Below are 27,919 nucleotides of genomic sequence, written 5' to 3'. Positions count from 1 at the left end.
GTGGTGGTGGTGGTGTGGGTGAGAGGAGCAGCTGGTGGTGGTGGTGTGGGTGAGAGGTGCAGCTGGTGGTGGTGGTGTGGGTGAGAGGAGCAGCAGCAGCTGGAAGTGTGAGAGAGAGCAGCAGAAGCATTGTACCTGATGACATAATTCTTCTTCTCTGACTTCCAAATACTTAGTCATATCTGGACTTAAAGTAGTGGATGGAAGTCGCTTCACCAAATACCACTTTCAGTGCATTCCACTTGTTGTCTACCAGTACAGGATGCAAGTATTTCCTTACATTTCTTAGACTGCTACGTTTCCAGCTTCCTCTGTGTGTACGTACTCACCTAGATGTGAGTACCTACACATTAAATTGCGATAAAGTAGGAGAAGAGGACATAAATGGAAGCTGAAAATGGATTGATGTTGACGCGTGTTGATGTTGACACGTGTACGCGTTGTTACTTGCAGGCGATGGTGTGCAACTGTGATCGTTTTCACACGTGTAAAAATAACTGATTTAGCAACTAGATTTAACTAATAAAATACTTGTTCCACATTCTAATTAGTTTATGTGCAGATAATGAGATAGAGATGGGTCTATAAATTCTACATAACTTAAGTATTCCACATTCCTTTTAGTCCTACACTGGTTCTTGGTCCATTAATAACAATTCCCATGTTTACAACTAATTACAATTAATATATCTTCTAAAGGGTACAGGATCAATCAGGCCAGCCGACAGGTAACCTACCAGATGTTGGACAGTTTGACCTAGGTGAAGAAAAGCTTGCAATGTAAGCCCTCTTCACCAAATCATCGGTTTAACTCTGATGCTTGAGAGATACCGCAGATGTTCAGCACTCGCTCAGCATCCGAGCTCTCTACCTCCGGTCTCACTCAGCTCTCTGCCCTGCTCCAGGCTTCGTCTCTACCATAACACTACTTCACTGCCAACAAACTGACTGTTGTAATCAAGAAATATATATAAAAAACACAAAACTGTCTTGTGGCCACAACTGACGTAACAATATTACGTTACGACTGATATTTAAGTTGTTTTTGGCAGTCAATAATTAACGCTGGTGTGTAAAGTAGAAGAACTGGTGCAGAACAATAAGTCAGGGTAACAAGAGAAAGCAATAGGCAGTATAATGTCAACTGTATTTGTGACAGGAAAAGCGAAGTGGGCATCCTGTGTTTCACAAGCCTGGGAACCACACTAGATGTACACGCCTGGGCGCCTTTTTAGTCTAGCCCGGCTCCCATGTGTGGAGCTTCACGATGAGTTACTGATGGAGGGGAAACTCCTGAAAGTGTGCGAGATCGTATGGAGGTGTTGGGCGGTGCTCATAGTTTTGGGGGACCAAATTCCATCCTTCGCGTCTCTGCCACAGCTTTCATCACCCATTAACTACACAACACTTCCATACTCCTTTTGGCTGCAGCAGTCTTCGCTAACTACCAGCCCAGGACTACAGCAATCCCCGCTAACTTCTAGCCCAGGACTACAGCAGACTTCACTAACTACCAGTCTAGGACTACAGCAGTCCGCCCTAACTACCAGCCCAGGACTACAGCAGTCCCCGCTAACTACCAGCCCAGGACTACAGCAGTCCCCGCTAACTACCAGCCCAGGACTACAGCAGTCCCCGCTAACTACCAGCCCAGGACTACAGCAGTCCCCGCTAACTACCAGCCCAGGACTACAGCAGTCCCCGCTAACTACCAGCCCAGGACTACAGCAGTCCCCACTAACTACCAGCCCAGGACCAGCCCGCTCCCCCAGGCAACACCCACCACTGGTCTCCACCAGAGATGTGCCACTAACAGGAAACACACCGATGGGTGAGACACAGTCCTCGGGGCAGAATACCTTACAACCAATTGTGTCACATATATATCACAACACGACCCTTCTGCGGAGGAAAAAGAGGATGGACTGTTTTAATGAAGGTGTTCATGTCAGTAATAATTTAAAGGAAGTTATGAAGACCGACCAACAAAGTGGTACTCTTTCCTTTTATCCCGAGGATGACTTTGAGTTTGTACGTATTATACTGACAGTAACTCATGGTGAACAAGACGGAGTGTTTAACAAAGGTGACCTTTGTGTCAAGGAAACACGACGCTGGTATACTCTTGCGTTTAGTACTTATGAGGCTTTTCCTGGGGCTAATAAATGGGGAATTATGGTCAAAGTAGATAATTGTATTAATCATTCGCCAACATCTTACTTGTATTATCTAAATTGGTTTCATCACATGAGGGTAGAGGCTAAGGGGTCGTCTTACTGGAGCACCAGAGTCCCAGGTCCAGACTGCCTCAACCCGCTCCACGACTACACCACCGCTGGGGGAGAGTCTGGGGCGCCTGTGGCAACACTCCCCTCAGCTGCTGACGACACCACCGCTGGGGCAGAGTCTAGTACTCCTCTATCAACACTTCCCACAACTAATAAGAACACTGCCGAAGGAAAACGTGACCAGATAATAATCTCTGCTGTAGTACTGACCATTGTCTTCTGTGTGACTTTCGTTATTGTCGCCATTGTCCTTTACAGACGAAGTAAGTAAACTCATTTTTATATCATTATGTTTATTTTCTGTCAAATGTGACTATCGGTGAAAGTGTGGGAGATTCTTAACACATTTATTGTGAATATGTGGCATAAGTTTGAATCTCGCTTGTTATTCTGAAATTTATTCAAGTTCTTTGTTAGTATAAATGTAATGTTATAATTACTTAATTAATATTTATTAGAATATAATAATTACTTTAATTTTTGTTAGAATGAATATAATGTTATAATTATGTTCAATGTAAATTGTTCACGTTAATCTCTGTAGTTCCTTTAAGTCATTTAAATAAACTTTATGACAGACTGGTAAATGCGGCGAAGGGCCAATCTATTTATATCTATATACGAGAATGTCTGTCTATTCAGCTCATGATCTTCCTGTTTAGACAGGAAGTAACGTATGGACCATCATCATACATATATTGACGTGGACAATTAGAAAGTTCAATTTGGCACTATTGAATCTGGATAAACCGTTAAAGGTGTTGTATTTGTGTTGTTAATAAAACCTAACCTACCCGTAGTCTAGCTCGCCCTCCAAACAAAGACCCAATGGTGATTCCATCCACCCGCCAAACCCGCTGTTTATGAATGAAAAACGGTTTACAAACGACTCGCAACCGATTTCGTTAGAACACACGGGAGACATCTTCCGTCACACAGGGTGCACATGCATCTCCGCAGATCTCCAGTATGGCTCAAAACGGCCACCACTTACGGGCTATTCATGCCCGTGTTACCTTTTGGGTGGCTTAATCTTTATCAATCATTAACCATTTGGTCCACCATTTGGTCACCATTTGGTCCTGGAGACGTTTCCCGTCACGCAGGGTGCAGTCGCGCCTCCATAGATCTCCAGTATCATCTCTTGATACTGGTAATGGCTCAAAAGGGCCACCACTTACGGGCTATTCATGCCCGTGCCACCTCTTGGGTGGCTTAATCTTCATCAATCAATCATCATCGTTAGAACACTTCCGGAACAAGTGTTTTACTGACGAATTTTGTTCGAACCACAACGCTGTAAATGCTTCACCCACGTACTACAAATACAAATAATCGCCAACAGAACCTAAACTCTTAACCTATGCCTATATTTGCACAATATGTTAATATATTATAATATTAATTTTTATATGAGAAAATTCCTGTTTTGCATGAACAGCATGTAAAAATTTATGATTGCATCTGTGGGGTCGACCGCTGGATGGAATGGACTTGAGTCGAGGACGGGATTGCCTAAGTCATCCTAGGCCACGTTATCTTTGGCTTAATATAATACATGTGTGTGCTTTACTAGGCATAGGAATATTTAAATTATTTTTTTAGCTTTATTTTTTTCCAGACTATAAAGTGAATAGTACCATATTTGACTAATTGTCTGTTACGTCAATATATGTACGATGGTCCACAGCTATAAAAAGTACTGCCAAAACAGGAGAACGGGTCTGTGTCTGTCCAAAGATGGAGGCCAGGGGCCAGATTCACGAAAGTACTTACACAAGCACTTACGAACCTGTACATCTTTTCTCAATCTTTGGCGACTTTGTTTCCAATTATTAAACAGTTAATGAGCTCTGAAGCAAAGGGAGGCTGTTTTTAACAATAACAACAGTTGATTGGGAAGTTTTCATGCTTGTAAACTGTTTAATAAATGTAACCAAAGCCGTCAAAGATTGAGGAATGATGTACACGTTCGTAAGTATTTGCATAAGTGCTCTCGTGAATCCGGTCCCAGGGCACAAGCCTCAACACAACTTGGTTCTGTGACTTGTGATTGTATGGCGAGTGTCATAGGGTCGTTGGAGGACGATGCCCGTGCTCCTCCTTAAGAAGATCAGCTACTGTTGTGAATCACAGCGAGTCCTATGAAGTGTAAAATGGGGGGTTTGATTTCTTCACAGAGTTCTTACATAAGATTTCTCTTCTGTTATCGACTTTGAATCAACGTCGATAATGGAACTGAGAATGGGAAGGAGGGAAAGAAAGAATGGGTGGGATAGAGAACAGAACATATCAGGAATAGAGGTGATGGGGGGAAAGGTGTGTGAGTAGGGAAGGTGAGTGAGCAGGAAAGAGATGTGACAGGAAAGTTGAAAGAGTAGAAGAGAAGGAAGTATGTGAGAGCAGGGACGGAGATGGGGAAAGGGAATGTGTGTTTGTACTCACCTAGTTGTGCTCGCGGGGGGGGGGGGCGGTTGAGCTTCGGCTCTTTGGTCCCGCCTCTCAACTGTCAATCAACAGGTGTGAAGATTCCTGAGCTTATTGGGCTCTATCATATCTACATTTGAAACTGTGTATGGAGTCAGTCTCCACCACATCACTGACTAATGCATTCCATCTGTTAACTACTCTGAAAATATTTTTTTTTTATTTCTAATATATGTCTATGGCTCATTTGGCCACTCAGTTTCCACCTGTGTCCCCCAAGTGTGTGCGCCCCTTGTGTTAAATAATCTACTCTATCTTATCTACCCTATCAATTCCTCTGAGAATCTTGTACGTGTTGATCATGTCTCCCTTAACTCTTCTGTCTTCCAGGAACGTGAGGTTGGGTTTCCATAGTCTCTCCTTGTAGCCCATACCCCTCAGCTCAGATACTAGTCTGATTGCAAACCTCAGAACCTTCTCCAGTTTAGTCTTGTGCTTGAAGAGATATGGACTCCACGCTGGAGCTGCGTATTCCAGGACTAGTCTGACACATGTGGTATACAAGGTTCTGAATGATTCCTTACACAAGTTTCTAAAGTAATTAATTAATTACCAAAAGAAGGCACCAAGCTGGTGATACTATGTATCACCATCAAATGTGCGGGGTATTCAAAGGGCGCTAATTATCACTAATGATGCCAATACTAGAACAAAAGTGCATAAGGCGAACGATATCGAAGATATCCGATTCACCAAGGATTCCATCGAAGGGACAAGTGACTGCGAGGAACAGTCAGGAAGCAAGACACACGCACATCCTGGAAAGTCCGGACATTCAACAAGGATATGTAAGACCATATAAGGAGCAATGCAGTTTGGACAATAGGGAACAGGACCGTGTTTTCATTAACTGCCTGTGAGTTAAACACATATAGCCAATATGCAGCCTTGCCATAGCCGTTTCCCACCGCCGGTTATGGTGGTAGGAGGAAGGCCACGGGGACATGCTACCATTAAGAGCAGGCACTTTGTTACCAGTAACACAAGACCAATGACCTTGCCAGCGAGCACGGATTGAGGAATGAATAACTAGAAATAAGTCGAAATGAGGAACACCTTTGTGGGAAATGGGACAACTGCGGATAGCCTCCTTCATGGCACCATCCGCACGCTCATTTAAGGAAACATCAATATAGCTGGGAACCCAGCAAAACTCGCCTGTCTTAAATCTGCTGGAAAAAAGAAACAGCCAGTGTTGAATTTCGACGACCACTGGATGGACTGGATTAAAGGTCTAGAGACATGAGGGCACTGCAAGAGTCAACTACAACAACAAAAGAAGATTAATAGCGAGAAAACAGTTGACGTCTTCGTCAACTGTTTTCTCGCTATTAATCTTCCTTTGTTTTTGTAGTTGCCTTTCGCAGTGCCCTCATGTCTTGTGCATACAAAATTGCATAAAGTTCTGCCGTGAGGATGCTAGTCTCCAGGGGCAGTTGACACATGTAGCTGTAGATAGGAAATGCAACGGAGAAGCCTACACTGTCGGCAGACTTGGATCCATCTGTGAAGACGGAAATGGAGTGGGAGTGTAAAGAAAAGTGAGCAAGGAAAAGGCGTTTCAAAGCTGTAGGAGGGGTAAATGCCTCTCTCATGTGGGTCAAGGTTTTACAAAACTTAGAAAGGGGGGACTCTCCATGGGGGCAAGGATGGATCGAGAAAACCTTGCAAGCGAGACAATCGTACAGAAAGGGGAAGGTGGCGAAAGGGAACAGGGCGCACAGGAGGGGTAATGGTCAAAATACGACATAAGCGAGAGTGGGTGTTGTTGGGACCCCTCTCAATAGCGGTCACGGCGATCCAGTAGAGATAGGATGCCGGTTTCAACGTACAGGCTCAGGGTAGGAGTCGAACGAAAGGCACCAGAGCTGAGGCGTAACCCAGTAAGGTGAAGAGCATCAAGACGACGAAGGGTGGAGGGAGAGGCAGACAAATAAGTAGGACAGCCATAATCGAGTTTATACAGCACGAGAGAGGAATGTAAATAGAGGAGCATGTGCCCATCAGCTCCCCAGCAAATATAGGACAAGATCTTAAGTAAGTTAAGGGCCTTAAAGAGTATTCAACTCTGAGGTAAGAGATATGGGGAGCCCAAGACAAACAAGTGTCAAAGATTAACCCCAAAAGCTTAGCAGAATGTTTGTACACAAGGGGATGACCATAAAGCGACAAAGGGGAATGAGGAACAACCTGCTTCCGAGTAAGTCATAGCACAATCTTAGTTATAGAGAAATTGAAGCCATGATTGGTTGCCCAGGACGACACGGCATTAATCGCAAGTTGAAGCCGCCGTTGGAGGAAAGGCGAGTTATTACCTTGACAGCACAGAGTAAGGTCATCAACATAGAGCGCTGATAAAATGCAAAAGGAAAGAAGACCATTGAGGGCAACCAGGAAAAGAACTCAGAATACTACCTTGGAATACACCTTCGTATTGCTGAAAAGAAGCAGAGAGAGTGGTACCAAGCCTCACTCTACAGGAACAACTAGAGAAGAAGCTCTGGAGGAAGAGAGAGAGATTACCACGAAGGCCAAAAGAACGGAATTGGGATGGAATATAGTATCTGCAGGTGGTGTCATAAACCTTTCCTAGGTCAAAAGGGACAGCAACAACGGCGGTCTTCGCAGCAAAGGCAGTACGAATATAGACCTCCAAGTTCACGAGGACATCAGTCGTGCTACGGCACTTGCGAAAGTCAAATTGAGAAGAGGAAAGGTGATGATAGTGTTCCAAGAATCACATCAGACTGACATTGACCATACGTTCAAAGAGTTTGCAGACGGAACTCGTTAGAGCAATGGGGCGGACTTAGGAGATTTCTCTAAAGAACAAAAGTTTCTAAAGGCTGTTCTTATGTTGGCCAACCTGGCATATTTCGCTGATGTTATCCTCTTGATGTGGGTTTCAGGGGACATATTTGGCGGGATATTAACCCCCAGGTCTCTGTCTCTGATTCTTGAATAATTTCAGCTCTCAAATGGTACCGTGTATCTGGCCTCCTGCCCTCTACACTAGCTTCATTACTTTACATTTGCTTGGGTTAAACTAACAACCATTTGTTGGACCATTCTTGAGGTTATCTTGAGATGATTTCGGGGCTTTTTAGTGTCCCCGCGGCCCGGTCCTCGACCAGGCCTCCACCCTCAGGAAGCAGCCCGTGACAGCTGACTAATTCCCAGGTACCTATTTACTGCTAGGTAACAGGAGCATCAGGGTGAAAGAAACTCTGCCCATCGTTTCTCACCGGCGCCCGGGATCGAACCCGGGACCACTTTATCACGTGTCCAGCGTGCTGTTCGGTCGGCCGGCCGGCACCACCATTCCTTCAGTTTGTCCAGCACATCTTGAAGCCTCATGCTGTTTTCTGTTTTAATCCTTCTCATGTGTGTGTGTGTGATGTATTCACCTAGTTCGCCTAGTTGTGTTTGCGGGGGTTGAGCTTTGCTCTTTCGGTCCGCCTCTCAACTGTCAATCAACTGTTAACTAACTACTATTTTTTTTCACACCACACACACACACACACACTCACCAGGAAGCAGCCCGTGACAGCTGACTAACTCCCAGGTACCTATTTACTGCTAGGTAGCAGGGGCATTCAAGGTGAAAGAAACTTTGCCCATTTGTTTCTGCCTCGTGCAGGAATCGAACCCGCGCCACAGAATTACGAGCCCTGCGCGCTATCCACCCAACCCGTTCTCACACTTTCTTACAGTCAATATTGACTTATTAAATATGTGCAAATGTGACATACTAAACATACTAGTTTACCTTGAAAAGCTTCATAGAAAACACCGACCTTACCTAACCTTCTTAGTATGTTAAGATAAGCATCTTATTGCTTCGTAATTTCAATTATTACTTAACCTATACCTATAATAGGTTATGTAATAATTGTAATTACGAAGCAATAAGATGTTTATCTTAACATAATAAGAAGTTTAGGTAACGTCGGTGTTTTCTATGAAGCTTTTTAAGGTAAACTAGTATGTTTAGTATGTCACATATGCACGTATTTAATAAGCCAATATTGACTATACGAAAGTGCGAGAACGGGTTGATCCACCAGGCTACGCGGCCCCTTTGTGTGTGTGTGTGTGTGTGTGTGTGTGTGTGTGTGTGTGTGTGTGTGTGTGTGTGTGTGTGTGTGTCTGTGTGTGTGTGTGGGTGTGTGTACTCACCTAGTTGTACTCACCTAGTTGTGTCTGCAGGATCGAGAATTGACTCTTGGATCCCGCCTTTCGAGCATCGGTTGTTTACAGCAATGACTCCTGTCCCATTTCCCTATCATACCTGGTTTTAAAATTATGAATAGTATTTGCTTCCACAACCTGTTCCTGAAGTGCATTCCATTTTCCCACTACTCTCACGCTAAAAGAAAACTTCCTAACATCTCTGTGACTCATCTGAGTTTCAAGCTTTCATCCATGTCCCCTCGTTCTGTTACTATTCCGTGTGAACATTTCGTCTATGTCCACTCTGTCAATCCCTCTGAGTATCTTATACGTTCCTATCATGTCCCCCCTCTCCCTTCTTCTTTCTAGTGTCGTAAGGCACAGTTCCCTCAGGCGCTCCTCATACCCCATCCCTCGTAGCTCTGGGATGAGTCTCGTTGCAAACCTCTGAACCTTTTCCAGTTTCATTATATGCTTCTTCAGATGGGGACTCCATGATGAGGCGGCATACTCTAAGACTGGCCTTACGTAGGCAGTGTAAAGCGCCCTTAATGCCTCCTTACTTAGGTTTCTGAATGATGTTCTAACTTTTGCCAGTGTAGAGTACGCTGCTGTCGTTATCCTATTTATATGTGCCTCAGGAGATAGATTAGGTGTTACGTCCACCCCCAGGTCTCTTTCGCGCGGCGTCACAGGTAGGCTGTTCCCCTTCATTGTGTACTGTCCCTTTGGTCTCCTATCTCCTAGTCTCATTTCCATAACTTTACATTTGCTCGTGTTGAATTCCAGTAGCCATTTCTCTGACCATCTCTGCAACCTGTTCAGGTCCTCTTGGAGGATCCTGCAATCCTCATCTGTCACAACTCTTCTCATCAACTTTGCGTCATCCGCAAACATCGACATGTAGGACTCTACGCCTGTAAACATGTCGTTAACATATACAAGAAATAGAATTGGTCCCAGCACCGATCCTTGTGGTACTCCACTTGTTACTGTTCGCCAGTCCGACTTCTCGCCCCTTACCGTAACTCTTTGGCTCCTTCCTGTTAGGTAGTTCCTTATCCATGCTAGGATAAGGTGTGTGTGTGTGTGTGTGTGTGTGTGTGTGTGTGTGTGTGTGTGTGTGTGTGTGTGTGTGTGTGTGTGTGTGTGTGTGTGTGTGTGTGTGTGCGCACGCGCGCACGCACATGCAGGAAGGGAAATGGGGAAAGTGTGCCAGGAGATGGCGTGTGTAAGTTTGATTACATGGGGAAGGATTTGGGGTTGGGATATGGGGAGGGTGTGTGGGCGGGAGATGGTGAAGGTGTGGTGGGAGGAATGTAGATGTGAAGATGTTTACAGTGAAGACTGAACAGTGTACTGAAGATTGTAACAGTATTGGGGGCAGACCGGGAGGGTGCTGGTAAAGAGAGAGAGAGATGGAGTGTGTAGGGGAAGATCGGGTGTGTAGGCTAGACCTGGTCAACTGATCGACCCGGGAACCGCCGGCTACCGTATCTAGTATCGATAAGAGAATGTGTTTGTCTGCCTGAGAGTCCAGACACTTGAGATCAGACTCATTCAACTTTGCAGGATTAATAGTAATTTTTTAAGGGGGGGTGTAATAGGAAGCTCAGAATCGGCCCAGCTGTGCCTCCTTGAAGGGTGCCATGGACTTAATGCCTCTATAAGACAAAATTTGTCGATGTGAAATGTTATGTACTGAGTTCATAGATTTTAGCATTACTATGATAATGAGTTCAGGTATTTACTTTTAAAACGTGTGTTCAGCTGACAAATTTGCATTCCAGGCGCAACCTTTTGATTACAGTGACGGGCGACGTGTGTGTGAGCCTGGGATGAGTTGACAAGTTGATAGGAAAGGGCGAGTGTTGGCAGGGAGCATGAAGATGTAGATGTGTGGGCAGGGAGAGCCATAGTGAAAGGGCATGTGAGTGCAGGGAGGGAGGAAATGGGGGGAGACATGTGTCTGTGGGGTGGGTGGGAGGAGATGGGGGAATGCCGTGTGTGTGTGCTGAAAGGGGGAAGACAGGTGTGTGCGTGTGTTGGGAAGAGATGGAGAGAGTATGGGAGGACATGAGGAGTGTGTGAGAGGTAGGAGATGGGGAGGGTGTGAGGGGGGGGGCGAAATGGGAAGGGTGTGAGGGAAGGAGATAGGGAGGGTGTGAGGGGGAGAGATGGGAAGGGTGTGAGGGGGGAACCTGAACATCGGATCTATCCAGGCATACCCAGGTAGCCAGACTAGTGTTTATCTACTTTATGAATACCTTATTTTTTTAACTTTTGTTTCAACAATTTGTAGTGCGCGCTTGGTGTAAAAATGGTCCCTATTGTTATTAACTAATGTAACTCCCTTGTGGCAGGTTGGATAGTCATTATAACACACTGTCCAGGATCAAGAGGGAGGAGGGGACATTGAGTTGTTATTTTATATATATATATATATATATATATATATATATATATATATATATATATATATATATATATATATATATATATATATATATATATATATATATATATAACATAAGTGATGCCATAAAGAACACCTCTATCCACAGGATCTGATGTAATAACTCGCATTGTAATATCTCGACCACGCACCCCGCTACTACCAACGAACTAACCGTGCTATCTCCGCTCTTCCTATGGTAATAACGGATGCTCTACCGATCATGTAAGATGTTAACACTCGGGCCGTCATACACGGACGGAAACCAGTAAACAGAGGGGAGAGAGAGAGAGAGAGAGAGAGAGAGAGAGAGAGAGAGAGAGAGAGAGAGAGAGAGAGAGAGAGAGAGAGAGAGAGAGGAAGAGTGAGGAAGAGTGAGGAAGAGTGAGGAAGAGTGAGGAAGAGTGAGGAAGAGTGAGGCAGAGCGAGAACGAGAGCAAGGGAGGGAGAACGAGAACGAGTGAGGGCGAGGGAGACTGAGACACTAGTGAGGGAGAGTGAGACAGAAAGATAGAGATATTCGTAGTCATAGCCTATCGTATGAGTTACCGAGTGACGCTGCCACCACCCTGAGTTACCGGACAGGGGACGGGAGTGAGGTTCGTAGGTCTTGCAGATGGAATAACCTACCAGGACAGGTGTAGGGGACAATTGAACGGTACAAGGATCCTGGCCTGTCACTCGAATAATCCTGACCACTTGGGAACTCTAGAGTACACAAGAATAAGGCGGGACACACCCAATACTTTCACCTCAACACGGGACGGACGGGGGAAGGAGTACTGGATAGTTACGGACACTAGATCACTAGGGCAAAGGGGACGGTAGGCCCAATATCACTAAGACAAGGAACCATTAATACACATTTAATAACACTTGACAATATATGATTTTATTTGAAATAATTAATTAAGACACTCCCTACCTATATTCCCTACTAGAGGCCATGAGTACTGAATGAGGTGATTTAGTACAAGAGAGCCGTACTTACTCTTATAATGTTCCACAGTTTTCCTGGAGTTGATGTTCCCTACCTGAGTCCACACACACCGTCCTCCTGGGGCTGCGCCCACTCTACTGCCCCTTCCATGATCTGCTACTCAGCTGAACATGAGGGATTTGCATTTTGGTGTTTAGGGGTTAATCCCTGAAGATTATCATGACGGCATCAACTCTGACCTCTTCGTGACTTGGTGACCGTTGACCTGTCCTCCTGGTTACCTGGTACTGAGGTGTAACTTTTACATTGTCTGCCGCCGCCTGTCTGGCGCCTGTGGTTTGTTCATCCTCCATGTGGCTTGTTCATGCTGTTATGATGTTCATGTTGTACCACTATGTACTGCTCTCTTGTTACACTGATGCCATGGGACACTACCAATACTCTCAAGTGAAAATATTTGTTAAGGAAGTTTTGCAATTAAGTTAATGTTTTTTGTGTGGTTCCTGAATTAACCTGATGGTCACTATCTGTCTAGTGACCACCAGGAAAATATATTTTACCTGGTGGTCACTAGTGACCACCAGGTAAACCCCTACTGACACCAACCAGAAGATAGAACTAATAATATACTATAAGAGCAAGAAGATTGCCAACTTGCTCATGGAAAACCTTCAAGACACCAAACAAAGACCCTTGAAACATGTCTTCACATTCCCACTTGGGGACTGCCAGCGTCAACGAACTCAATATATAGGCAAGACATCATCATCTCTTTCGAGATGCCTAACGATGTTCAAACATCAAGGCTCTATCAAGGAACATAATCTTTATACATAACCTGATTATCACCAGAGATATCCTCACAAACAACACAATAATTACACACAGAAATCATAATAGCGTGATGCATCAAATGAACAAACCCACAAGGGCCGTGACGAGGATTCGAACCGACGTCCGGGAGCATCCCAGACGCTGCCTTAATCGACTGAGCTACGACATGGTATAAGAACTGCAACCAGAAATTCTACTGAATTTGTTCATTTATTTGTTCAACACAATAATAATCGACAGATACAGCGACAACGGAAGACTGGACATCGGCGAGGCATTATACACCATGCAAACCAAGTCATGTATCATCAGCCAACCAGCACCAAATTACACTTTATCAACTTCCAGAACACACAGCATACTGCCCCAAGCATCATGCAAACAGGCGATGTTTGCAAGATGTAATGAGCCCATTGACCCACAAGTCAGATGTTTCACCTTCACCTCATTCTCGGCTATATATCCAGCAGTAGAAAGCTTTGTAAAACCTCCCTCTCTGGAGGAACCAATCTGCAAGTCCTTCGCACATACTATGTACGTAGTCAGATCAGTGATCGATTATGCCGCACCTGCACTCACAAATTTATCACACCAACAGTGGAAAAAGCTTGAAGTTGCCCAAAACAATGCTATGAGAGCCGCACTGGGAGCCCCCATGTGGACCAGGCTTGAAACTCTTAGACTGGAGACGGGTTTGCCCTCTCTACAAGAAAGAATATCACAAAGGACAGCTACAATTATCAGTAAGATAATTATTTCTTCTGATCCAATCCCAGTACGGCAGGCCTTGGTGGTTGGACTAGGCCAAAACAATGGAAACTCTTGGGCTGCAAGAGCAGGAAAAGTCCTAAACGGACTACATTTAAAAAGCATGATTCTTGATAAAGAGAGTGATCATCCACACCCAAATTACACTCCTTCCGCACCGTGGGAAGAGCCTACTTTCAAAATAGTAATAGAAAGTCTCCCAATGAAAAAGGCTGCCTATGATCCGACAATCCTAAGGCGCATAATAGAAGAGCAAATGTATGGCATAGCAGTAGCCACCCACATCTTCACAGACGGATCGGTGGACACAGAATATGAGAGTGCTGGCGCTGCTCTTTGCACGGCCAGCGTACAGGCATACTGGAGACTGGGAGGACTAGTATCATCAACCCAAACTGAGCTGTTCGCCATACAACAGGCATTCGCATATGTGATTGCACAAAACACTCAAAATGCAATCATACACATAGACTCAAAAGCTGCACTTCAAATACTAGGACAAAAACAGTGGAAAGATAATGTGGAAACAATTACCACCATTTTGTATCTTGGAGCAGTCGCTAAAGGCAAAGGACTCAACATAACCTTAAACTGGATCCCATCCCATGTTGGAATCCCATTAAATGAGAAAGCTGATGAAATTGCTAAATTGGCAACTCGTCATCCAGTGATACATAAAACAATTCAACCCAGCCCTAGAGAACATAAAAACATCACCACCAAAAAACTCTCACACCTCAACAAAGCCTACCTGCACCAGAGAATAGCTGAAGGTTCGCCCTCTGCAAAATGGTATCTTCAGGCAACCAAATTAGAAAGGTTAAATATCCCAAAAGGAATCCACAGGGAAATAGCAGTTAGGTTATATAGACTACGTCTAGGTTACAGATGCAACTGAGAGATTGGTAAACCCCGACAGAGAGAGTGCATCTTCTGCCAAACTGTCACAGAAAAGCCATTACTTCACTATCTTCTGGAATGTGAAGTGACCAACGACCTTACAAGAGCTTTAAGAGTTCCTAAATCTTGCAGTGGCCACCCTGAAGCCATCAACACAGCCACTCTCCTGGTCAACAAAGGTGTCCAGCAGCTGGACACCCTCATAAAGACTGTGAAGCAGTATCCTCCCCCGCGATAACAGCTTGATGATTAAATGCAACCTCAGAATACTGAAAAGAATTACTGAAAAAAAAAGTTGTACCACTTACGGGCTATTCATGCCCGTGCCACCTCTTGGGTGGCTTAATCTTTATCAATCAATCAATCAAGCTTTGTAAATGGGTGCTCAACATTGCAAACAGAATTATATGCCCTAAAGGAGGCAATAAACTATACAATTGAGAATAATTTAAATGATGTCATCATTCATACAGACTCTAAATCTTCGCTCCAGGCATTGTTATCCAGTCAGCACAGAGATAATATAGAACTCCTCACAGAAATTCTAAATATAGGAAAAGAAGCCCATAATCTAGGGCTGTCAATCACCCTAAATTGGATACCAAGTCACATTGGCATAGATGGTAATGAAAAGGCAGACTCACTAGCAAAAACTGCCACTGCTCTACTTGTTGTATAGATTCAAATACCTCCAAGTTTCTCACAGATTAAAGAGCAAATCAAGAAGAAAATATTCTCAACTATCAAAAGTCGTCAAAGAGCTAAAGTAGCGGAAGGAAGATCCACTGCGATATGGTACGAACAAGCCACTGGTTACTCCTCTTTCAAGCCTGACAAAAAGATATCCAGAGACATTGCAATAGCCATACACTGACTCAGACTTGGTTACAAGTGCTGCTGGGAGGTAATGAACCCAATAGTTAAAGAGTGTCATATCTGTGGAACAGAAGCAGAGGCGCCACTATTGCACTACTTACTGGAATGTGAAGCTACTGAAGCCCTGCGCATCCAACTCAACATTAATCCAACGACAGCAGCTGCATTAGATGCACATTCCACCGCGACTACAATGATTAGAAAAGCCGTTGAGGAATGGGACTCACTAGTAAACATTCTGCATCTACATCCGCCTCCAAGATAATGTTAATAAAACAAGACTAAAACCAGTACACTAAAACAGAAACGATAAATAAACAGGGAAAAAAGTAGGAATCCCCTCCTCCATTTTAAACTTAGACCCAAATATCACAGAAACAAGGTTATCGCGAATAATCGAACTCAATTACGGGCTCACCATAGCCCGTGCTACATGGAAACTTCGTTCTGAGTAGCTAAATCTAAAACTACAACAGTTTTGTAATCATTCAAACTCTGCCTTTGATAATGTTAACAAGAGTTGTCAAAACACATCTTTTAGCATCAGGCCAAATAAAATTGTAAAAATGAACTTTTGGAGATTTAATTGTTCAACTTTTTTCTCAATTGAGAAAAAACGTAAGCAAAATAGAAAAGATTCGCGTTAGCATCATTGATCTCACCCTATCTGTCACAGTCAATGATATAATCGGGTGTTTCAGAAACACATCATTGTAATCTAATAACGTGACCAATTCTCATTCAAATAATCTAAAATTTAACAGCATGTGAAGAAACTCAAAAAAACTTTGTTTAAATGTTTTTCTTTTAAGGTATAGAAACCGCATATACTGAAAGTAAGTAATTATCAAAGAAGGCACCAAGCCGGGAAGGCTATGTAGCACCATCCATTCACTAGAAAAGAAAAAAAGTTGTATGTACTTGGGTATGTTTGAACACAGACGAACAAAACTGCGCAGCGTGCATTGGCGAGAGAATTTGCTAAAAATGCACCAACTGCAATTCAAATTTGAACAAAGCACAAAAAGTTCAAAGATGAAGGCTGTCTGTGCAGGGTATAAAAGAATCTGGACGACCACCAGTACCAGAAGAGATGGTCGAGCGGGTTCGGGAAACATTTTTGCGAAGCCCCAGGATGTCCATAAGAAGATCAAGTCTTGAAATCGAGATTCCTTCAACGAGTTTGGCGTGTCGCAAGGAAACGCTTATTAATTAATGACACCTTACAAGCTGCAGCTCTTTCAGATCTTATAGACAGACAAGCAAAACCGCAAGCTATTGTGTCAATATGCACGGAAAACTTTAAGAAAACGAATTTGAACGTCATCCTTTCAGTTCCTAGAGAAATTCGAGCAGAGAATCACAGCCTCGGGTGCAGTTGTGTGGCGGGAGCTGGACTACCCACTGAGCGCGGGCCGGGCCACTGGCGGCGCGCTTATTGTAAACCTGTGAAATCGTTCATGAAATTCACATGCCTTTGAAATTCTCAATAGAATTTTGATGAATAAATCTTATTTAACTCGACATTAAACCTTTTTAGTTTCATTTGCCTAGTCTATGTAGATACTCAGATTTTTACATCACAAATGATATACAAAAAAATTAAACACCCTGTACAGTATATTTATACTATAAGGGAATGTCTGTCTCTTCGAAGTTGGAGGCCAGACGCTTGGGGCCAGCCTCACCCAAATTGGCAGAGGGAATGGTCTGAGGTATGTGATGAACATAAGGAATAAGCTCGTGCATGCCAATGCTTTCAGACGATGCGAAGGTAATGCAGAGTGTAAAAACCGGGAAGGATTATTGAAAGTAAAAGGAAGACCTTGAAATAACTACAGGAGTAGGCAAACAAATGGGTGCTAGAATTTAACTGTCTGAGTGAAGGTATATTATTAACTGTGAACCAAGGTGTAATATTGTCTGCAGATAAACTTATCAAAAACACTGTTTCAGGAGGCGGCAGGAGCAGTTCGGCCCAGCCACCAGCGTCTCCCGCTGCAGAATCTCCCGAGAGCCCGATCTATGAAAACGTCATTAGGTTCTCGGACCATTCTTCAGCGTCACATACTGGTCCTGAAGGATCCCTGGAGAACCCGGTATACGAAAACATTAATTTGGTGGAACTACGGGGCGGTCTAGCGTCGCCCCACGACAGTGTCTACGACGCCGACTGCCAGCCCACCGCTGCCCCTGGCGAGAGGGGCTCAGCCCATGTTAGTGAGAACAGTCTCTACGGCGCAGTCTGCTAACCTCTGGGGACAAAACAGCCTTAAACAACGAAAACAACATGTATCTATATTTTTGTCACGTTAGTTGCTGGAAAGCTATTATTTATTTAACTCATTCTCTCCAATTTACTCCCAGACAGAGGTTTAGCAAGATTCGAAAGTTTAGTTGAACACGTCCATGAACTCTCTCGTTCCCATATTATTGTTTCTTATAATTGTCTTGCTCTCTTACTGTCGTCTGTCAATTCCACTTGGTATTTGAATGACACGAGACAGAACGTTTGCGCTTCTGCGTCCGCGCTCACAATGGCAATTGTGCGCAATTCACTGTATATTTCCATATACGTGATTGAGTGTGCGCGCACGTAGTCACTAATGCCAATTTAAGGGAAGCGTACAAAGAAAGGGATAAAAGATATACAGATGTAGAACACAGTAAAAGTGAACAGCTGACGGATGTGAGCTACAGGAAGAGAAGACGTCCTGTGTGCGGCAAGCAGTACAGAGTAACATCAGTGTTTGTCCCCAACTTAGTTTATCCTGCGGTTCTCTGACGACCAGCTATAACAAAGTTTATGTTAACTCTTTTGGATGGAGGAGAAACTCTTGAAGGTGTGTGTGGTCCTATGGAAGTGCTGGACGCTGGTCATAGTCCTGGGAAACCATATTCCATCCTCGGCGTCTTTTCCAAAACTCTCATCACCCATCAACTCCACAACACCTCTGTACTCCACTTGGCTGCAGCAGTCTTCGCTAACTACCAGCCCAGGACTGCATCAGTCCCCACTAACTACCAGCTCAGGACCAGCCCGCTCCCCCAGCCAACACCCACCACTGGTCTCCACCAGAGATGTGCCACTAACAGGAAACACACCGATGGGTGAGACACAGTCCTCGGGGCAGAATACCTTACAACCAACTGTGTCACATTTATATCCCGACATGACCCTTCTGCCGAGGAAAAAGAGTAACTGTTTTAGTGAAGCTGTTCATGTCAGTAATAATTTAAAGGCAGTTATGAAGACCGACCGACAAAGTGGTACTCTTTACTTTTATCCCGAGGATGACTTTGAGTTTGTACGTATTATACTGACAGTAACTCATGGTGAACAAGACGGAGTGTTTAACAAAGAAGACCTTTGTGTCAAGGACGGACCTCGCTGGTACACCCTTGAGTTTAATGCTGGTTATTATGACAGGAGGTTTAAAGTTGATACATGGGGAATTAATGTCAAAGTAGATAAATGTGAAAACAAATCGCCATTTGATTACTTGTACGGGGCGAACTGGTTTCATCACATGAAGGTAGTGGCTAAGGGGTCGTCTTACTGGAGCACCAAAGCCCCAGGTCCAGACTGCCTCAACTCGCTCCCCGACCATACCACCGCTGGCACCGCTGAGGAAGAGCCTGAGACGTCTGTGTCAACACTCCCCTCAGCTGCTGACGACACCCATGCAAGTGGTCATCATACGAGACTCCTTGTAATCGTTCTGACAAGTGTGCTCAGTGTGGCTTTCCTTGTGGTCGTCGTTTTCCTTCACAAACGGAGTAAGCACCCCTGTTATAAAATAAATAATGTTTAATTCAAAATGTGACAGTCAATGTATGATTCTGGAAACAATTACTGAACGTTTCACATTAATTTTAGTTTAACGATCCTGTTATTACTAAATTTATTCATTTAATTAGTCAGTAACTGCAGGTATTACATGTCGTATTAGATGGAGTATCCGGCGGTGCCCGGGTCCCCCTCCCCCTCCATTCTATCCCCAATCTCCCGTCCGCTTCCTTCCTCTGTCTCTTTTTTTTTCCTCTTCTCCTTCTCCCCCAACATACCCTTTCTACATCCTTCTCTCTCCCTCCCTCTCCACCTTTCTTCTTTGCTTCCTCTCTCCCTCTTTGCCTCCCCCCGTCTATCTGTGTGTTTATGTGCTTCTGTGTCAGATTCTATGTGTACGTTTGTCTCTAGGTCTGTCTTTCTCAGCGGGTGAGTGGAACAGGTGCCAGGGTGAGGGGGGGAGGGGAACAGGTGCCAGGGTGGGGGGGGAAGGGAACAGGTGCCAGGGTGGGGGGGAAACAGGTGCCAGGGTGGGGAAGGGAAACAGGTGCCAGAGTGGGGGGGAGGGGAACAGGTGCCAGGGTGGGGGGGGGAGGGGAACAGGTGCCAGGGTGGGGGGAGGGGAACAGGTGCCAAGGTGGGGGGAGGGGAACAAGTACCAAGGTGGGGGGAGGGGAACAAGTGCCAGGGTGGGGGGAGGGGAACAAGTGCCAGGGTGGGGGGGAGGGGAACAAGTGCCAGGGTGGGGGGAGGGGAACAAGTACCAAGGTGGGGGGAGGGGAACAAGTGCCAGGGTGGGGGGGAGGGGAACAAGTACCAAGGTGGGGGGAGGGGAACAGGTGCCAGGGTGGGGGGAGGGGAACAAGTGCCAGGGTGGGGGGGAGTCGAACAAGTACCAAGGTGGGGGGAGGGGAACAGGTGCCAGGGTGGGGGGGAGGGGAACAAGTGCCAGGGTGGGGGGAGGGGAACAAGTGCCAGGGTGGGGGGGGAGGGGAACAAGTGCCAGGGTGGGGGGGAGGGGAACAAGTACCAAGGTGGGGGGAGGGGAACAGGTGCCAGGGTGGGGGGGAGGGGAACAAGTGCCAGGGTGGGGGGGGGCAAGTGCCAGGGGGGAGGGGAACAGGTGCCAGGGTGGGGGGGAGGGGAACAAGTGCCAGGGTGGGGGGGAGGGGAACAAGTACCAAGGTGGAGGGAGGGGAACAAGTGCCAGGGTGGGGGGAGGGGAACAAGTGCCAGGGTGGGGGGAGGGGAACAAGTGTCAGGGTGGGGGGGGGAGGGGAACAAGTGCCAGGGTGGAGGGAGGGGAACAAGTGCCAGGGTGGAGGGGAAGGGAACAAGTGCCAGGGTGGGGGGGGGAGGGGAACAAGTGCCAGGGTGGAGGGAGGGGAACAAGTGCCAGGGTGGGGGGGAGGGGAACAAGTGCCAGGGTGGAGGGAGGGGAACAAGTGCCAGGGTGGGGGGGAAGGGAACAAGTGCCAGGGTGGGGGGGGAGAGGAACAAGTACCAGGGTGGGGGGGAGGGGAACAAGTGCCAGGGTGGAGGGAGGGGAACAAGTGAGAGGGTGGGGGGGAGGGGAACAAGTGCCAGGGTGGAGGGAGGGGAACAAGTGCCAGGGTGTGGGGGGGAGAGGAACAAGTACCAGGGTGGGGAGGAGGGGAACAAGTGCCAGGGTGGGGGGAGGGGAACAAGTGCCAGGGTGGGGGGGAGGGGAACAAGTGCCAGGGTGGGGAGGAGGGAAACAAGTGCCAGGGTGGGGAGGAGGGGAACAAGTGCCAGGGTGGGGGGGAGAGAGGGGAACAAGTGCCAGGGTGGGGGGGGAACAAGTGCCAGGGTGGGGGGGGGAGAGGAACAAGTACCAGGGTGGGGGGGGGAGGGGAACAAGTGCCAGGGTGGGGGGGGAGGGGAACAAGTGCCAGGGTGGGGAGGAGGGGAACAAGTGCCAGGGTGGGGGGGGAGGGGAACAAGTGCCAGTTTGGGGGGGAGAGGAACAAGTACCAGGGTGGGGGGAGGGGAACAAGTGCCAGGGTGGGGGGAGGGGAACAAGTACCAGGGTGGGGGGGAGGGGAACAAGTGCCAGGGTGGGGGGAGGGGAACAAGTGCCAGGGTGGGGGGGAGGGGAACAAGTACCAAGGTGGGGGGAGGGGAACAAGTGCCAGGGTGGGGGGGAGGGGAACAAGTACCAAGGTGGGGGGAGGGGAACAAGTGCCAGGGTGGGGGGGAGGGGAACAAGTACCAAGGTGGGGGAGGGGAACAGGTGCCAGGGTGGGGGAGGGGAACAAGTCCCAAGGTGGGGGAGGGGAACAAGTACCAGGGTGGGGGGGAGGGGAACAAGTGCCAGGGTGGGGGAGGGGAACAGGTGCCAGGGTGGGGGGGAGGGGAACAAGTGCGGGGGGGGGAGGGGAACAAGTGCCAGGGTGGGGGGGAGGGGAACAAGTACCAAGGTGGGGGAGGGGAACAGGTGCCAGGGTGGGGGGGAGGGGAACAAGTGCCAGGGTGGGGGGGAAGGAAAACCAGTGCCACCTGCAGAGCACTGGGGGGAGGGGAACAAGTGCTTGGGGGGAGGGGAACAAGTGCTTGGGGGGAGGGGAACAAGTACCAAGGTGGGGGGAGGGGAACAAGTGCCAGGGTGGGGGGGAGGGGAACAAGTGCCAGGGTGGGGGGAGGGGAACAGGTGCCAGGGTGGGGGGGAGGGGAACAAGTGCCAGGGGGGAGGGGAACAGGTGCCAGGGTGGGGGGGAGAGGAACAAGTGCCAGGGTGGGGGGGAGGGGAACAAGTACCAAGGTGGGGGAGGGGAACAGGTGCCAGGGTGGGGGGGAGGGGAACAAGTGCCAGGGTGGGGGGGAAGGAAAACCAGTGCCACCTGCAGAGCACTGGGGGGAGGGGAACAAGTGCTTGGGGGGAGGGGAACAAGTACCAAGGTGGGGGGAGGGGAACAAGTGCCAGGGTGGGGGGGAGGGGAACAAGTGCCAGGGTGGGGGGGAGGGGAACAAGGTGCCAGGGTGGGGGAGGGGAACAAGTGCCAGGGGGGGAGGGGAACAGGTGCCAGGGTGGGGGGGAGAGGGAACAAGTGCCAGGGTGGGGGGAGGGGAACAAGTGCCAAGGTGGGGGGTGGGGAACAAGCGCCAGGGTGGGGGGAGGGGAACAAGGTACCAAGGGTGGGGGGGAGGGGAAGAGGTGCCAGGGTGGGGGAGTTTGGAAAGGCCTTGAAGTGAGTGGTAAGGAACCTCGCTCGAAAATGTTGCTAACTTCATTTGAAGCTCTAACAAAAATATTACTTAAAAAAAACTTTGTCCGAGAACCCACAAGTTGACGGTCGACTCTTGATAATTTGTTATTAATGAAGAGCAATGTGTCAGGTAAAGGCTTTACACTAGGATCAGATAAACACGTTAATGGATTGAATAAACCCAATAGGTAATGGTTTGTCTAGTCAATTAACGAATGGGTGACCACATAGATAAGACTGCTCTGATAACACAAACCTATTAGCTGAACTATTCAGTCAGACTTATTTTGCTAATTATAAACCTGTAGATACATATTATCGATGTTTAATGAAGCAAAGGAGTGAAGAAATAAAATATATACAAAAATAAAGTAGCAACGGGGTGTGAAATGAAGTAGCAAACTACTGCCATGCAGTGCTTAAATGCAATGACAACATTTTACACTGCTATGGGTGTAGTGCAATGACCGATTGTTGCAGTACACAGGTGCAGCTGGATGTGATTGGGTCCCAGTCGGAACCCAACCACGACCCAAGCCCACAGTCTTATGACCAGTCTGGGCTTACTGCCCCTACCCATGTGAGGGTGTATTATTTAACCTGCGAGTGAGTGTAAAATTAACTAAGTGAGAGTAATATTGTTTGTGTGTAAAGATAAATGTAACAAAAACACTGTTTCAGGAGGCGGCAAGAGCAGTTCGGCCCAGACACCAGCGTCTCCCGCTGCAGAATCTCCCGAGAGCCCGATCTATGAAAACGTCATTAGGTTCTCGGACCATTCTTCAGCGTCACATACTGGTCCTGAAGGATCCCTGGAGAACCCGGTATACGAAAACATTAATTTGGTGGAGCTACGGGGCGGTGCAGGGACGCCCCACGACAGTGTCGACGCCGACTGCCAGCACACCGCTGCCCCTGGCGAGAGGGGCTCAGCCCATGTTAGTGAGAACAGTGTCTACGGCGCCGTGTGCCAGCCCACCGCTGCCCCTGGCGAGAGGGGCTCAGCCCATGTTAGTGAGAACAGTGTCTACGGCGCCGTGTGCCAGCCCACCGCTGCCCCTGGCGAGAGAGGCTCAGCCCATGTTAGTGAGAACAGTGTCTACGGCGCAGTCTTCTAGCCCGTTTTCTTTTAATAACACTGATGTTTCTATTAATTATTACACACTGTTACCCAGCATTTTGTCATTTTAAGGTTACTTTTATTACATTTATTTATTGAAAGAGCATGTTTTAAATGGGAATCAGCTGAGGCAGGAATGATCACTGGTAAAGTGATATCCTTGAGAATGTTTCAGCCAGTGTGAGGTTGCTGACGACAGCATCCCGTCTTCTGGTTGCTCACAAAGTTAGGCCAAGTAGTTTAGGCTCTCCATTTAAGCTCATTACATTTTCCCAAGACCTAGCCAATGACATCTCTAGTACTAAAGTCTCTGCTAAACTATTGTGACCTAAATGAAATTATATTTAGTTTTTCTCAAAGTACTGCTGCACGAGAGTTTCGGTGTTGTTTGACTGGCTGTTTTTGAGGATAGAGATGATGCAGTACTTTGGACCTCAGTATATGTTAAGTTCTCAAAGCATCCGCATTTTGTAAGAGGCCACCGGTGACTTCTTTGACCTTGTACAACCGGAAGCGAGCTAGTACATGACCGGATGTTATCTCCGACAAGCTGAGACACAGTTTATGTCTGTCATGAGAGTTGCCAGTGTGTGGAATGTGGGCAGAATTACTAGAGATGGAGTCTGACCTGGACCAGACTGCAGGGAGTCGACAAGTAAATCATGGGTACAAGTACTGGGTCGCTAACTTGCGAGAGCAAAGTTGATTTTTGGGGAATAGGATTTGTGTAAGGACATCGGTGGGAGCCTAGTTAGTGCTTAAGAGTAATTAAGACACGCGTTTTGGCATGTCTTCCCCTTACTGACTTCATTAGGTCCATGGAACGTAAATAGGGGGAGGCAAGAGGACCGACTGACCATCTACCCCATGTCCTCGTGCAACCACAAATTACCCAGAACGTTTCGTAGGGTTTGATGCAGAACCCACACCTGCAGAGCACTGCCGTGTGGTGGACGCCAAATTTGTGTGCCATTCAAGTGCTGAAAACATCCATACAAATCTATCACCGACATCTAACAGTTCCTTGAAGGGGGAAATGAGGGATAACTCGAGCCCCATTTCAACGGGGGGCATGGGAACAGGTCCGATCATCTCTCCCTGCAACCATTCCACTACTCTCACCAGTCATTCTGCAGAGTTTGTTGAGGCTTAGCCCCCAAGCATCTAAAAGCCTTAATTTTTTCACTGAGAATATATCTTGTCAAGTTTATAACGCCTCTTGTGTCTTGTTTCCGTTGTACATAACGACCTCCGAGGGCTGGAGGTACCTTGTGTTTATTCATTTATTTGTAAATATTTTCTTGCGCTGCATTGTTGATTGGAGCGTCATGTTCCCTTATGTGTATTGGTTTTGTACACTTGTACATGTGATGATAATAGGGAGAGGTATGTTTCAGTACTTGTGTATTACTCTGTTTTAGGTCTATGTTTTGTTGCATATATTTCTTTCCTTTCCATGAACTGTTCAGTCAGTTGTTGTTTATAAATTGTTAAACTATTGCATATGTTTCTGTATGTAAGGTTAAGTTGCTAATGTGTACTTTTCTTGTATTGTATATATTGTGTTTTTAAAAATTAATGAAAAAAAAATCTGTACGAGATTAAATACGTCACATGGTTGTAATAAGAGTCCTTACTTTATCTATGGACATACAGTGGAGTTCAGAACAATGAAGGTTTCCTTGCGTTGTTTCCGGGGGGTCAAACTCCCCGCGGCCCGGTCTCTGACCAGGGCTCCTGTACCACATCTTGGAGCGGTAATGTTTATATACGAGATTAATGGAACATTTAGTAACGCAAATAAAATCATTATCACTGTGGAACAATCTGAAAAAGAATACAAGCTTGGAGAGTCAAAACTAATAGTTTGAAGTAGCATTGCGATAAATTTGAACCCGGTTCAGCGCATTTACGAAGACTCCGTGCATCTTGAAAGTCTACTCGAAGGGTAACTCCCATTGCCAATTGTCTTGCACTATCACGAGGCTCGGTATAGAAATACTACCAAACAGGGTGTCACAAGGAGTAAGCACGTGCTGCGATTCTGCCTGGAAGGAGGGGACGAATACCTCCCCCCCCCCCCGCTGAACTTTCACCGCACAGGAAGGCAGGTCCCCACCTGGAGAGAAAGCGAGTTTTAGCCGAGGAGAGAGTGAGTCTATATCTGACAATACTCATTACCTAAGAAGGCCCTCCAGATTTCCATGTTTATATTCAGGGATATATATTGGAAGTAGGGTTGGCCCACCAGAGTAATGCGTCTTAGCCAGCGATAAAGCTGTGAATCTACACCGTGAACACGTCTTGAGGAAGCGCTGTTGTTGCCGGGAGGAAGTGTGTGCTAGTTGCCTGGGTACTGTGCCCTATTTGGACGAGGCTGTGATAAGTGTGTGGCCCCAGACAGGGTTACCTACTAGAAGATGCTCGTCTGGTCCGACCCTGCCTTTGCAAGTTAGCAACAGGTGCTACAGGTGATAAGCAGTAACAGCAGCAGCAGCAACAACAGTGAATCCAGCATCAGTGCAAGCTCCACCTGCCTTTGTCTCTGCATCAGCCACCCCACCTCAACACGCCTCAGACAGCAGCAGCAGCCGACCTTGCAACAGTGCAAGCAAAACCACCGGGCCCAGCACCTGCTACCTCACCTCAACATAACCGTCCCCCAGTTGCATCTCCAACTACTTCTCCAAGTGTACGGCTCAAAGTTTGACAGACCAACCAGGAAACACAACCTCAGGTCTCATCTATCGCAGACAACACCTCTCAACCCAGACCCACCTGCTACCATAGCCACTCACAGCAGTACATCCCAACCTACGACTGCCGAGGAGACGGAATTACATACATGGGCTTTGCAGACAGTGAAGAAGACACGCCCCAGGGACCAGAACACCCAATACAAACTTTTACAACAACAGAGACGACCAACTAAGAGCCATGGGGAAGCTAGGACAGGGTCATAGAAGCCTCAACGATCCACAAGAGCCTTGACTCTACCTGGCTTTATCCACATCTGGTCGTCCCTGAATTTTACAAGATTTATCCACTCCAGCGTAGTCCTGAAACCAAAAGAAATGAAGAGACATTGCAGGTTATGCAGAAGACTCTGAAACGCAGCACAAGAATAAGACTAACACTGCAATGCACACTAAAATAAGAGAGCAGCATTTAACAAGGCAAGGAAACCCTCCCTCCACTCAAGAAAACAGCACACTAACAACTTCAAGACCAATACTCAGTGCCAACTGTTATGAATCCATAATACTTGATTCTAACCTTTATCATGATAAACATGTAAGTTCATTATTCTTTCCTCAGTTATTTGAAATTAATCATTATGTCCATTTGTTTTCCAGTATGTATGTTTGAGTTAAATGTAGCATGCTGTAGTGTGCCTGTACGAGATATTTTAGTTATTACTATTGCAGGTTTAGTCATGTTAGGGGAGAGAGTGGCGTCTCATGGGGGGGATGACCATATATGGATGTTCCAATGATGCGTGCAGTGTACCCAACAGAGCCTCACTGATTCACGCCTGTAAATATTTCAGTTTACTGTATGTACATTTCTTTTAATTACACATTATTAGTGTTAAATGTATATTAGTGTATTTACAAATATGTTAATAAGTATTACTCTCAGACAGCAGAGTATCTAAAGATTTCATGCGGTCCTTAGTTGGTAATGTGTAGACGCCACGCCGTGCATGCTCTAGCCACGTTAGTCGCGTGGGGGGTGATGGTGGTTGTTTAAGATTCGCTACCTGGAACAAAAAGCTCCAAGCAGCACAGGCTATGGTGAGCTGACTGGAGAGGATCTGTAGATATGAGAAGTCTTTGGAGTCTGGTTTTGCTCAATTAACATAGCTAACTCTCTGGTTAGACCATTATTTGCATACTCATCTATTCATTTAAGTTTTAAGATAGTGATCAGTGCTTATATATAATTATATTGTGTTATTTCATTCTGGTGCAATAATATTTCTGGCTACCTGTATTTCATTTATTTGTTTGTATGTTCCTTTGTTACCCTTACTTAAAGTATATTGCTTTATTGATTAA

At 46.5% G+C, this 27,919-nt stretch overlaps 1 protein-coding gene across 3 annotated transcripts; it reads left to right on the top strand.

Annotated features, from left to right (window-relative positions):
* The first annotated feature begins 996 nt into the window (after positions 1–996).
* LOC123762520 (uncharacterized) lies at positions 997–27,919 on the top strand. Of its 3 annotated transcripts, XM_045749033.2 has the most exons (3): positions 997–2,551; positions 17,678–18,013; positions 23,420–27,919. In XM_045749033.2, exons 1-2 carry the CDS (start codon positions 1,210–1,212, stop codon positions 17,971–17,973), a joined length of 1,638 nt encoding a protein of 545 aa, XP_045604989.1. In that variant the 5' UTR covers positions 997–1,209; the 3' UTR covers positions 17,974–18,013; positions 23,420–27,919. The 3 variants fall into 3 exon arrangements, with proteins under 3 accessions (XP_045604989.1, XP_045604976.1, XP_045604997.2); XM_045749020.2 differs by lacking the exon at positions 17,678–18,013 and having other exon boundaries at positions 1,000–2,551; XM_045749041.2 differs by lacking the exon at positions 997–2,551 and having other exon boundaries at positions 17,678–19,501.

Source organism: Procambarus clarkii, chromosome 5 (genome assembly GCF_040958095.1).
Source record: "Procambarus clarkii isolate CNS0578487 chromosome 5, FALCON_Pclarkii_2.0, whole genome shotgun sequence".
In the NCBI taxonomy this organism is placed as follows: Eukaryota; Metazoa; Arthropoda; class Malacostraca; order Decapoda; family Cambaridae; genus Procambarus; species Procambarus clarkii.
Note: the sequence above shows the minus strand (reverse complement) of the source record. Positions and strands in the feature narration are given on the sequence as shown.

Bases quoted from the DNA above. Each gene is read 5' to 3' on its own strand.
- LOC123762520 (XM_045749020.2), top strand. From the start codon at position 1,210: ATGTACACGCCTGGGCGCCTTTTTAGTCTAGCCCGGCTCCCATGTGTG. The intron at 2,552-23,419 runs GTAAGTAAACTC...ACACTGTTTCAG, and splicing joins CATTGTCCTTTACAGACGAA to GAGGCGGCAAGAGCAGTTCG.